The sequence below is a fragment of the Theropithecus gelada genome, chromosome 9 (genome assembly GCF_003255815.1).
Source record: "Theropithecus gelada isolate Dixy chromosome 9, Tgel_1.0, whole genome shotgun sequence".
Taxonomy (NCBI): domain Eukaryota; kingdom Metazoa; phylum Chordata; class Mammalia; order Primates; family Cercopithecidae; genus Theropithecus; species Theropithecus gelada.
The window spans coordinates 12,089,285-12,101,802 of NC_037677.1; the positions used below are offsets into that span (position 1 = coordinate 12,089,285).

At 43.8% G+C, this 12,518-nt stretch overlaps 1 protein-coding gene across 6 annotated transcripts in view; it reads right to left on the reverse strand.

Annotated features, from left to right (window-relative positions):
- NUDT5 (nudix hydrolase 5) overlaps positions 1-12,518 on the reverse strand; it is a 30,326-nt gene that overhangs the window by 13,561 nt on the left and 4,247 nt on the right. For 5 of the 6 annotated variants that reach the window (XM_025397468.1, XM_025397469.1, XM_025397465.1 and 2 more), the window contains exons 2-4: positions 7,213-7,316; positions 5,899-5,966; positions 77-126 (exon numbers count right to left, since the gene is read on the reverse strand). In XM_025397468.1, coding sequence (XP_025253253.1) covers positions 77-126; positions 5,899-5,966; positions 7,213-7,275 — 181 coding nt within the window. In that variant the 5' untranslated portion in view covers positions 7,276-7,316. Of the gene's footprint in view, positions 1-76; positions 127-5,503; positions 5,543-5,898; positions 5,967-7,212; positions 7,317-12,518 lie in introns of all 6 variants that reach the window. The other variant, XM_025397464.1, reaches the window with a different exon arrangement.

Below are 12,518 nucleotides of genomic sequence, written 5' to 3' on the forward strand. Positions count from 1 at the left end.
GTTCCGCTGAAAACCCTCTTAGGGTCACAAGTGCTGACTTCCTTTCTAAAGGGTTGGAACAGGTTTGCACTCCTACCATCCGCAGTCTGCTCTTTCCTGGTTGTACGTTTCACCGATTCCCAAGTTCTGTTCAGGCAGAGAAGAAAGAGAAAGTCGTTAGTGCTAAAGAGGAGAATTTTCTTAGGTTTTCTGTGTACAACCAGAACGTCTTAAATTCAGTGCATGCAAATGTACTCATGATATTGGTCAAGAAGACCACAGCAATAAAGGTCTGCATTAAAAAAGCTAATTCTGCTTTCCTATAGCTTCTGAAAATTAACAACGAAAACTCTTGCCACCCTACACCTCACCCTCTGGGTGCCCCAGAAACAGAAAGCCTGCTGAGCATGTGAGCTGCCGCTTTCTCAGAACATTTTAGTTTGGACCCTATGTCTCTGGGCAAGGAGCACAGCCAGTGATGGATTAATAAGCAGGTAATGCAAATGAAGCTGTAGGAAAAGACTCGCCCTGTCTCTAAGAACAAAAGCTACTGTGGACAACGTGAATAATTGAGATTTTTCTATCATTTCGCTTTTTAAAATATGTGACCTAAAATACACAATTTAAGAAGGAAGAACCTTCCCATTTATTAATGGAAGAATTATTAAATGTAGGCAAGTGTGAGATCTTATCTAGAAAAAGTGGGCTGAGTAACAGTACAGTCCTGCTCTCTTGTATGGCTTTGTTCCTGGTAAGCTATTGGTTTCTGACTGGTACCCAACTCAGTTTCTGGGTAGCATCCGTGCTATTCTACCTTCTGGCCTTGGAACATGGGGCCCAGTTGCACAGGAAGCCCAGTTACTGAATCAATTATGCAGCTTAAAGGGGTGAGGCATAAAAGGAACATTCCCCCTTCACTCTCTCCTCCCTACAGTAGAAAAAGCAGTGGTAAGAGATCGGAGTGGAGAAGCAAACAATTTTAGGATCTCTTTTAAAAGAAGTGAGACATGTGGGTGGCTCTGGGGCTTGGGATAAAAAGGAGTTACCACCTGTATCTCAATAGTAAGAGTTCCAAGATACCCTCCTCGGAAGAACACTCCTGCTCATGCTTTCTATCTGGCTGTCCTTAAAATTGGGACCTTGTCATATTTCCATTAAAACTGTTCAAATATTTAATCTGCTTTTTAAAAAACAAAACAAAAAGACTGTCTGGAAATTGTAGGTCTTTCAGCATCGTACCCAAATTCTGAAGGGCAAATATGTCGAAATGAACACAGGAAAATCAAACAGACTTCTATGACAACTCACAGCCGCCCAACATTCCTGTTAGTAGCAAGGAGCTGACCAACAAGCAATGCTGGTAAGTAAATCATACAGATTGCAAGAGATGAAACACCTTTTGGCATAGCTCTCTCTGCTGCCTCCTAAGGTTAGTCCTAAAGACTGAAGAAGACAGTGCTGGGAAAAGCACTGAAGGTCCCATCCCAAACACTAGGAATAAGGGAAACAAAAAGAGGAGCATCATTATCGTGGTTAAGGTGAAGGAAATAAGCAGTAACGAGCCGTAAATCACGAGCGATAAAACAGAAATGCATTGATAAGAAATCGTGAAACAAGACTGCCCCGTGAGAGCTCCAACTGTAGAGGGCCTGTGAGATGCGCACCTGGCTGGAAGTCCGCTCTTAGTCTCTGCCTGCCTACCAGCTGGGCCCAGAGCGCCAGCCTCCTGGAGACTCTTCTCTCCTTTGTAAACAGCAGGAAGGAGGAGGTTACCTCCAAAACCTCTTCTAGCTTTAGGATTCTGCTTCCAGTGAGATCACCCTATTCCTAGTCTCCTTTGTTACAGGAGAGCCTGCTGGCCTTCCTCCCTCTAGTTCACCAACACGAGAGGCGGGACGGTCACAGGGGGTGACTTCGGCACTGCCTTCAATGTCAATAAAGACACACACTACTGGAATATTTTTATATTTCTAAAATCAACCCCACATCCCCTTTCATGAATGAGATGGTGGAACACAGGATTCTCTAGCTGCTGTTTTCTTAGACTCGGTCCTCTATATCCGTGGGTTCCACATTCGTGAATTCAATCAACCACAGATTGAAAATATTTCGGAAAAAAATTGATCTATATTGAACATGTCCACACTTTTTCTTGCGTTTATTCCCTAAGCAATAGAGTACAACAACTGTTTACACAGCATTTGCAATGTATTAGGTGCTGTGATTTCTCTAGAGATGAAGTGCATGGGAGGATGTCCATACGTTATAGGCAAATACACACTGAATATATGCAATTTCACACCAGGGACTTGAGCATCTGTGGATTTTGGTATCTACAGGGGGGTCCTGGAACTAACCCCGACAGACACCAAGCGACAGCTGGACAAGTTGAGAATTCCTTACCTGAAATTGAGGGGCTGCAAGTGTTTCAGAGTTTGGTTTTTCAGATTTTGAAATATTTGCCTTACCCTCTGGGTCTTATGCAGGCCTTTTTGACATTTTCAACACTACCTTTACCCCACAGAGCAGAAAATAAGCAAAAGGACCCCACAGTGAGTCATGCACGTAGGTCTCAGCCCCGTGGAGCATGCTGCGGGGAAACCGCTGCTGGGGCGTTCGGCCTGCACACCTGCCATTTCATGACCCTCTGTGGGCGTGCCTGCGGAGGGAAGCTGCTGTGTGCGTGCGAAGGATATATCGGGCCGGGTGTGGTGGCTCATGCCTGAAACCCCAGCACTTTGGGAGGCCAAGGTAAGAGGACTGCTTGAGTTCAGGGGTTCGAGACCAGTCTGGACAACACAGTGAGACTCTGTCTCTACTAAAAAAAAAATAAAAATTAAATAAATTTAAAAAATAAAGGATATGGCTGGAGGCGGTAGCTCATGCCTATAGTCCTAGCACTTTGGGAGGCCAAGGTGGGTGGATCACCTGAGGTCAGGAGTTTGAGACCATCCTGGCCAACAACCCTGTCTCTACTAAAAATACAAAAATTAGCCAGGTATGGTGGCACACACCTCTAGTCCCAGCTACTCGAGTGGCTGAGACAGGAGAATCGCTTGAACCAGGGAGGCAGAGGTTGCAGTGAGCTGAGACCACACCACCGCACTGTAGCCTGGGCAACAGAGCAAGACTATGTCTCAGAAAAAAATAAATAAAAAATAAAAATAAAAGGATATAGCAGAGCTGAAGGGGAGGGTCCCTTTTCCCTGGGGGGACACTGAATGCCTGTGCTGTATGCCTGTGTTTTGACTGAGCCTGTCACATGCAGTCAGGTGTGGAATTCTCCACCTGGGGCATCAGGTTGGCACTGAAAAGGTTTTGAATTTTGCAGAATTTTGAATTTCAGATTTTCAGATTAGGGCTGCTCAACCTGTACACACAGGCTTTTATATCCGGTCAGAGATAACACATCCTATAACTTATACATCGTGGCATACTAGAAAGTACAAAGATTCATTCTTCAAAGGGTGACATTCTGGTATGAGATATTAGTGCTTTACGTAAGTCCTCTTCAGAGGCCAGGAAAAAAAACCTATGTATGCAAGAATGGACATGACCATGCTATAAATATGGTAGTTTGGTGGATTTTACAGCCTATTCCCAATCTACTGAAACGGATATTCTGGAAGTGAGACTTCATCCTATTTTCAGAAAAGTCCTCATGTGATTCTGATGTACATCCCTGATTAGGAAATGCAGGAAGGGCAGAAGACCAGTCAGGCGAAGAGATAAGCTGGTGCGAATACATCTTTTTTTTTTTTTTTTTTTTTTTTGAGATGGAGTCTCACTCTGTCGCCCAGGTTGGAGTGCAGTGGTGCGATCTCGGCTCACTGCAATCACCACCTCCTGGGCTCAAGCAATTCTCCCGTCTCAGTCTTGCCTGAGTAGCTGGGATTACAGGTATGTGCGACCACGTCCGGCTAATTTTTGCATTTTTAGTAGAGATGGGGGTTTCACCACCATGTTGGCCAGGCTGGTCTCGAACTCCTGACCTCAAGTGATCCACCTACCTTGGCCTCCCAAAGTGCTGGGATTACAGGCGTGAGCCACTGTGCCTGGCCTCAAATACATGTTTAGACTCATTAGAGTTGAGGGCTATGTTTTGTGTTATAAACTTAATTTGATAGGAAAAAGAGAACCAAACTGTATCACTATACATTGGGTTCCAACCTCTCTATAGTTTCACAAATAAAAATACATTTGAACATACGGTGCTCCCTAAGACTTGGGCCTTGCCACATTTCTGTATTGGGTTTGGGCCCTACTTATTTCATACATTTAGTTTTCCATATCAAACTCACTTGGCATTTTAAGTGAAGAGTTACAGTCTTTCATGGTTGATGGATCATACTGTGCTTAGCTTTCTTACTGCTGGTTTTAATTCAACAGTGCTATCTATCTCTTAGTATGTTCCCCACAGCTCTCCTACAAAAGGCCTTCTCAAGGGCTTTGCTAGTTTAGTAGACAGATATCATCAAAATTGTTTACTGGCAAGTCCACGTATTTGCATCTTGATGATCTATTTCATCACAAGGAAACCATGTACTCTTACTGGATCACTTTGCAAATGGAGTTTTCATATTGATGGATTTGTATCATGTGATCTGGTTACTAAATTTCGTTCTCATTCTGTTGTGCTCCTTTTCATATTTCACTAAGTAAAAAATTTATTTTCACACTATTTTCTTCTGAGAGTTTACCGTATCAAAAGATTACTATGCAAAAATCTGGAAAGTAAAAGAAAAAGGGTTAACCACATAGCTTTTTTCTCATTGTGCTACAGTTTTCCTTCCGGCTTTTTCTTACACATTATTTGGCAGAGTTTGAAAAGCATATACACACTTTGCGACTTTGTTATCAACTTAGGAAGTTTTCCCGTATTGCTAGGTTGTCTTCAGAATCTGCTTTTTAGACAGCTGCAGAGATTTTACCAAGGCAATACGCTGTAACAATTCATTTCCTATTTTTAAGATATTTAGGTTGCTTTCAGTTTTTCTGTCTTTTAAATTTTGGGTGAACATTTTCTATACATAAATTTAATTCTGAATACTAATTTACTTAATATTTTCTTTTGCTGTTGGGTTTTTTTTTTTTTTTTTTTTTTTGAGGCAGAGTCTCAGTCTGTCACCCAGGCTGGAGTGCTATGGTGCGATCTCAGCTCACTGCAACTTCCACCTCCCGGGTTCAAGCAATTCTCCTGCCTTAGCCTCCCAAGTAGCTGGGACTACAGGTGTATGCCACCACGCCCAGCTAATTTGTGTATTTTTAGTAGAGATGGGGTTTTGCCATGCTGCCTAGGCTGGTCTTGAACTCCTGACCTCAACAGATTCGCACCCCTGCTTGGCCTCCCAAAGTGCTGGGATTACAGGCGTGAGCCACCACACCTGGCCCTTAACACTTTGTTAAAACTGGGATTACTAGGTCAAAGGGTACAATACTTTTAGGGCTATTGATACATATTATGATATAGGGTGTACAAAATGTTTTTTCCTGATTTGCATTTCCATGAGGCAGGCGCACATACCTCAAAATTAGCAATGTTGTTGTTTTCTCTTTATTTCTTCTAATTTAGAAATTAAAAACTGATTCTACTAGAAGGAAGCAACATGTATGGTTAATTATTCTGTCGCCTTATCAGCTTAAATTAGGTTTGGCCCAAAAGTTTTAGGTCTATACTTGTCTACTTAGGGAGAATGGTATTAAAATAGTTTTCTGATTAGTTATTGTAACACATTTACAACCCAATTTTATTTAGCAATTATAAATGATCCAAACATCCTAACACTGGAAAAACAGCTAAATTAGATTCTTTATTTAAAACAGTTTACAAAAAAGAAAACATCAAAGTTTATGTAAAACACTCAACGGATAACCTGAGAACCCAAATAATGGACATTTTATAAGAAAAAAAAAGTTTACCTAGTTTTACCAGTAGGATCCATGTACGTTGTTTTTTCAAGCTTGACCCATTTTCCTTCTGAAATTAACTAAAAGGATATCAGATAATAAGTTGGGAAACCTTCAAACCAAGCTGTTTTTATCTAAAAGGGTTTTTTCTTTCACATTTCCTCTGTCCTTCCCCAGACTCCCAATAATCATGTTTCCTTCCCAATAACTTGTGGGCACGTTTTTCAGTTCAGAGTAGGTAGGTATTCAGGGTTGTTTTTTTTAAAGGGCCTTTCTGCTTCTTTTTGAAATTTCTTGGGGTTAGTGGTAACAGGTGAAAAGAAATGACAGTCTAAAAACTTCCGGGAGTTGGTGGCGAGGGTGGGGCATGGAGGTAACCGGAAGGGAGCACATAGGGTGAGGGTCTCCTGACCTGGGTGCATACAACACAGGTGAGTTTAGTATGTAGAAACGGCCATCTCTAGACACTGGTATTTTCCTGTCAGTGATGACACAGGAAGGCGGACTGTGGGGAAACAAGGTCCGGGATTGGATCTCCTATCATGACACACGGGTTTCTCACCCAACCGCAGCCGGACACCCCAGGTTCCTTCTGCCTAGACATTGGGGAGTTCTGGTGTTGAAGACTAACTTACCTATGGCACTATACTGAACTGAGAGGAAAGCGTCACTGCGTATAAAGCAGTAACCTTTTTCCTACTATCCTATCTTTCACTTCTTGCCAGCAGCAACCTAATAATTCTCAGCAGATCTGTTCACAGACAACATGGAAAGATTTTTAAATCAAAAGGAATTCCAGAAAGGTGTCAAGATCAGAGTTCCAAGATGAAAGATTTAAAATTTATCCACTGCAATGGTTCCTGCAGGAAAAGACTTTTAAAGCTAAATTGAATAACACACAGACATACATTGGTTCTAGAACTCATTGGAATTTAGACTACAATTAACAACGTCGGTTTTTATTGTTCTTAAACACTCATGTTGCGACCATAAACAACCAAGTTGTGACAACTACATATGAAATACCTCAGTCCTCAACTGCATATATTCTTTCTTCTTCTATCTAGGGAAACACAGTAAGGATTAAGAATTTTTCTGTTAAGAGCCCAAATCTACCTAGAGTCTCAATTTCACTAATACACAGACCCACTACTCCTCCCACACAAGAGCAAAATGTGCCCGAGCCCAAAAAAGGGAGTAGGAAAAATCTTCATGACCTTCTTCAAGAATGAAAAACCACCATTTGTAACCACAAACAGCCTATGTATTTCTATTAAACTCAGATTCATGTGGGGGAGGGAAAGGAAAGTGAAAACCAAGTTATACCTCCTCTGAAATAATATATTGTTTGCCATTCTGAGAAGATTCCGTTGGTTCTTGGCTCTCCATTTCCAAACCAGTCTTTACAGCCCTCAGGTGAGAAGTTCACCCTGCAAGATAACGAGATTTGTTTAGGCTAAAATTATTTTTCTGAATTAAACATTAGTCCCCAGGCCACTAGTCAAAGTACTTAAATAGCAAAAAATTCATCTACCATCAACGCTGCCTGTCTCAGTATGTGAGGGAACTGCCACAGGTGGAAACGTGAACAGGGAGGCCTGGGGATAAGGCAGGAAGTGACAGCAGTCCCTGTCACACTCAGCCACACCAGCCAAGTTCCTGCCGTGCCTGTTCTAGGCACTCAGAGGTCGACGTTCTTCATCAGATTTTTCTTTTTTTTTTTTTTTTGAGAGTCTCACTCTGTCGCCCAGGCTGGAGTGCAGTGGCACGATCTCAGCTTACTGCAACCTCCGCCTCCTGGGTTCAAGGGATTCTCGTGCCTCAGCCCGAGTAGCTGGGAGTATAGGTGTAGGTCACCATGCCTGGATAATTTTTATATTTTTAGTAGAGATGGGGTTTCACCACGTTGGCCATGCTGGTCTCGACCTCCTGACCTCAAGTGATCTGCCCTCCTTGGCCTCCCAAAGTGCTGGGATTACAGGTGTGAGCCACCACGCCCAGCCTGATTTTTCTGACTCCGAATCTTAAATTCTTTCCAAGGGAAGACAGCAGAAAGATTATTTATCACTCTCCATGTCCACCTCTCAGTCTTTTATCCATCCTTTACACCTAACTTTACTTATTTTTTGAGATGTAAGATCTCATTCTGCTGTACAGGTTGGAGTGCAGTGGCGAAATCATGGCTCACTGTAGCCTCTACCTCCCAAGCTCAAGTGTTCCTTGCATCTCGGCCTCCTGAGTAGCCGGGATTACAGGTGCATGCTACCACAGCCAACTAATTTTTTAAACTCTTGGTAGAGGTGGGGTCTCACTATGTTTTGCAGGCTGGTGTCAGACTCCTGGGCTCAAGCGATCCTCCTCCCACCTCGGTGTCCCAGAGTGCTGGGATTACAGGCATGAGCCACTGTCCTCACCTCCCCAGTTACTTTTAAGTTTCGGCAGCTATCAAAGTCATAGTTGCAGAGAAAGGATCGGGTAGTACTACAAGTTCTGTTATGAATAGAGCAGGCCCTTATCCCATTTATTGTATATTATTATTTCCTCTTTCTTTATTCCTTCATTTTTGGACCCTGCCTGTCCGAAGGTCAAAGCCTTTTTTTGTTACCCACATGGTTGATAATTTAGCTGTATATAGAATTATAGGCCCAAAGCCAATTTTCTATGAAACTGGAAGGCATTGCTTAGTTGTCTTGCTTCTGATGCTGCTGTTGAGAAGTCCAAAGCTATTCTTATTCTTCATCTTTTTGCCATGTCCTCTGTTTTCCTCCTCTGGAAGCTTGTAGTTCTTCACACTTTCATGTTCATGTTATTGTACTGGGAAGTCAAGTGGGTCCTTTCCATCTGGAAACTTCTTACTATGCTTCTTTACAGGGAATTTTTCTTGAATGACTTCACTGTTAATTTCCTCCCCTGTGTTTTCTCTGTTGTTTAAGAACTGTTACTTAGACCAGGCACAGTGGCTCACACCTGTAATCCTAGCCCTTTGGGAGGTGAAGAGTCTGAGACCAGCCTGGGTAACATCGGGCGTGGTGGTGGGCACCTGTAGTCCCAGCTACTCAGGAAGCTAAGGCAGGAGGGTGACTCGGACCCAGGAGTTTCGGGTTGCAGTGAGCCGAGATCACACCACTGCACTCTTACGTTCCACGGTTCTCTAACCTATGCCACCTAACTTCAGCTTCAAGGAAAATACAGCCCACCCAGCATCAATTCTCTTCCCAACTGTCTTAGAAGAAAAAGTGAGTCTGCTCTTTGTTTCTTCTAGGACTTAAAGTAATCGTACTACCCATCTGATCTTCAATGTGTACCCGAGACAGCAAGGATTAGGATTGTATCCTAAAATACAATCGATAACAAACAAACTGTACGGATCTTCATCAAGTGCCTTTACAAATCAAGTATCTGACTGACTATCACAGGTAACCTGGCTGAGTCCCCTGTGGCCAACCTGTGAAAGGTGAGATGATGCGTTAGAAGAGTGGCGGTGAGGCCGGGCACGGTGGCTCACGCCTCACACCTGTAATCAAGAGCACTTTGGGAGGCCAAGGCAGGTGGATCACGAGGTCAAGAGATGGAGACCATCCTGGCCAACACGGTGAAACCATCTCTACTAAAAATATAAGATTGGCTGGGCGTGGTGAGGCGCACCTGTAGCCCCAGCTACTGGGAAGGCTGAGGGAGAAGAATGGCTTGAACCTGGGAGGCAGAGGTTGCAGTGAGCTGAGATCACGCCACTGCACTCCAGGCTGGTGACAGAGTGAGACTCCGTCTAAAAAAAAAAAAAAAAAAAAGGGGGGGGGCGGTGAGTGGGACAAAGATCCTCTCCCTCCTGGACCTCACTTTCTAGTGAGGAGAAAGGAGAAACATTGAGGAAGAACAAAAATTTATGTCAAGTGACTCAGCGTTTCATGAAAAAGATTAAAAAGGATGAGAAGTGTGGGGAAGATGGAAAGAGTAATCTACATGGAGTGATCAGGCAAGGCCTGTCGAATTTGGTGACTTCAGAATGGAGACCTGAAGGTAATAAGGAAGTAAGCCACGTAGAAGTTTAAATACTTAGAGACAGTCATTTAGCATATTGAAACCTGCAGCCCTACTAAGGAAACAGGCACTTTTTCCTTTGAAAGTACCACGGATGATAATTTATTAGGTAAACATTTTTTTTTTTGAGATGGAGTTTCGCTCTTGTTGCCCAGGCTGGAGTGCAATGGCGTGATCTTGGCTCACTGCAACCTCTGCCTCCCAGATTCAAGCGATTCTCCTGCCTCAGCCTCCTGAGTAGCTGGGATTACAGGCTCCCACCACTGCGCCTGGCTGATTTTTATATTTTTAGTAGAGATGGGATTTCGCCATGTTGGGCAGGCTGGCCTCGAACTCCTGACCTCAGGTGATCCGCCTGCCTCGGCCTCCCAAAGTGCTGGGATTATAAGCGTAAGCCACTGCGCCTGGCCACTAATAAAGAGTATTTCTTTGGAATGCATCAGCCTCAAAGGGAAACGGTATTGTGCAGCAATCCATGGATTCTGTAATGACAAAAATGTGCAAATTCAAAAGTATATTCTTTACTATGAGATTCCCAAACATTTCAGAAGGACTATAAGAGTACCTCAGAAATTTTAAGACACAGAAAAGGAATCTTGTTTTTAGCACCATTTCAAAGGCAGAAGCCAAACAGTGCCAGTCGGGGGCTAGTCACTACCAGCAACATGCTGCAGAAAGAAGGAGAAATGAGGTTTAAATCCCATGCTTCGTACGCCAGCGTCTCCACCACTGCAACGGAGTTTGCCTTAACAGACTCAACGCTATTTCAAGATTTAAAAGCAAACTTTGATATACATTTTATCTACTTCATTAGTTAGACTTTAAGGTCATTTGCATATTGCCAGTATGTGTATGGTATGAAAAATATACATGTACACGATGTGGAGTGTTCTACAATTTCACTTATGATTGTCCTTAGTCTTTAAAGTCACAAGCTGTTTTAATTCTCATAAATCGTTTGAACTCAGTTCAGTCTGAACACTGAAGGTCTAGATGTGTTGGATGTGCAATTCTCCTGAGCACACACACAAAAAAAACATTAATGAGGGGAAATGCTGTAAGATTTTTAGACGCCTTGCACAGTGGCAGGCAGGAGTCTCTGACTAGCTTTGAGAGCACCAGCAGTGGAAACGTCTGTGTATATGCTCAGTGCACACTGACCACTATGCTTGCCCTTGAGCACGTTACAGTTTAGCAAGTACATCTGGGGCAAAGACCTGCCTCATAGACACCACCATACCACAGTGTTTTAAAGGAGGGACACAAACATCCACTTGGGAGGCAGTGAGGAAAATGATAAAGCCTTTTTTTTTTTTTTTCAGACAGAGTCTCGATGCAACACCCAGGCTGGAGTGCAATGGCGCGATCTCGGCTCACAGCAACCTCCACCTCCCGGGTTCAATCAATTCTCCTGCCTCAGCCTCCCGAACAGCTGGGATTACAGGCCCGCGCCACCACGCCTGGCTGATTTTTGTATTTTTAGCAGAGACGGGGTTTCACCGTATTGGCCAGGCTGGTTTCGAACTCCCGACCTCAAGTGATCCACCCGCCTCGGCCTCCCAAAGCACTGGGATTACAGGGGTGAGCCACTGCACCAGGCAAGATTTTTAAAAGACAGTTTGATGTAAAGACATGGCTTAGTGACCAAGAGTGCAGGGAAAGCATTACAACTAGAAGACACCACGTGAACAAAGGCAGAGACACCAGGGAAAGGGTGAGAAATGTTGAGTGTATGGCAAGCCCTGTGGTTCTCAAGCTCCTCCTCCACCTCCTCCTTTAAAAAACAAAGGAAAAGCTGGGTGCGGTGGCTCAGGCCTGTAATCCCAGCACTTTGGGAGGCTGAGGCAGGTGGATCACGTGGTCAGGAGATCCAGACCATCTGGCTAACACGGTGCAACCCCACCTCTACTAAAAATACAAAAATTAGCTGGGTGCGGTGGCGGGCGCCCGTAGTCCCAGCTACTCAGGCGGCTGAGGCAGGAGAATGGCTTAAACCCGGGAGGCGGAGCTTGCCGTGTGCCAAGATCCACCACTGCATCACTCCAGCCTGGGCGAGACTTCGTCTCAAAACAAAAACAAAAACAACAACAAAGGAAAAACCACCACCACCAAAAAACTCCCAAAACAACTCCACATATAACGATGATGATTTGCGAACACATTTCTAAGGCCATACACAGATTTGATTGGATCTCTGCCCCCCAAAACTGCAGGCCAACAAAGCACACAAAGCCAACTGGCATGGCACAAATTACTGTTGTGATATGAGGTAGTTTTGGGGGCCAGTGCCATGCACTGTATGTGCCTATAGTCCCAGCTACTCGTAGAGGCTGAGGTGGGAGGATCGCGTGAGCTCAGGAATTCGAGATGACCCTAGGAAACATAGTGAGACCCCATGTAAAAAACAGACAAACAAAAAACACCAAATAAACTAATTTTGGGGTTAGCCAGCAAGTACAGCCCTCTACTGAAAGGGAGGAAGTGATTAATTTTTCACCAACTTCAGTATGCCAGTATTAGTAACAATAGCTGCATAAAGAGTTAAGTGGGAGTTTAGATTCCAGAAGTTAAACCATGAACTGAAAAGTCTGGTT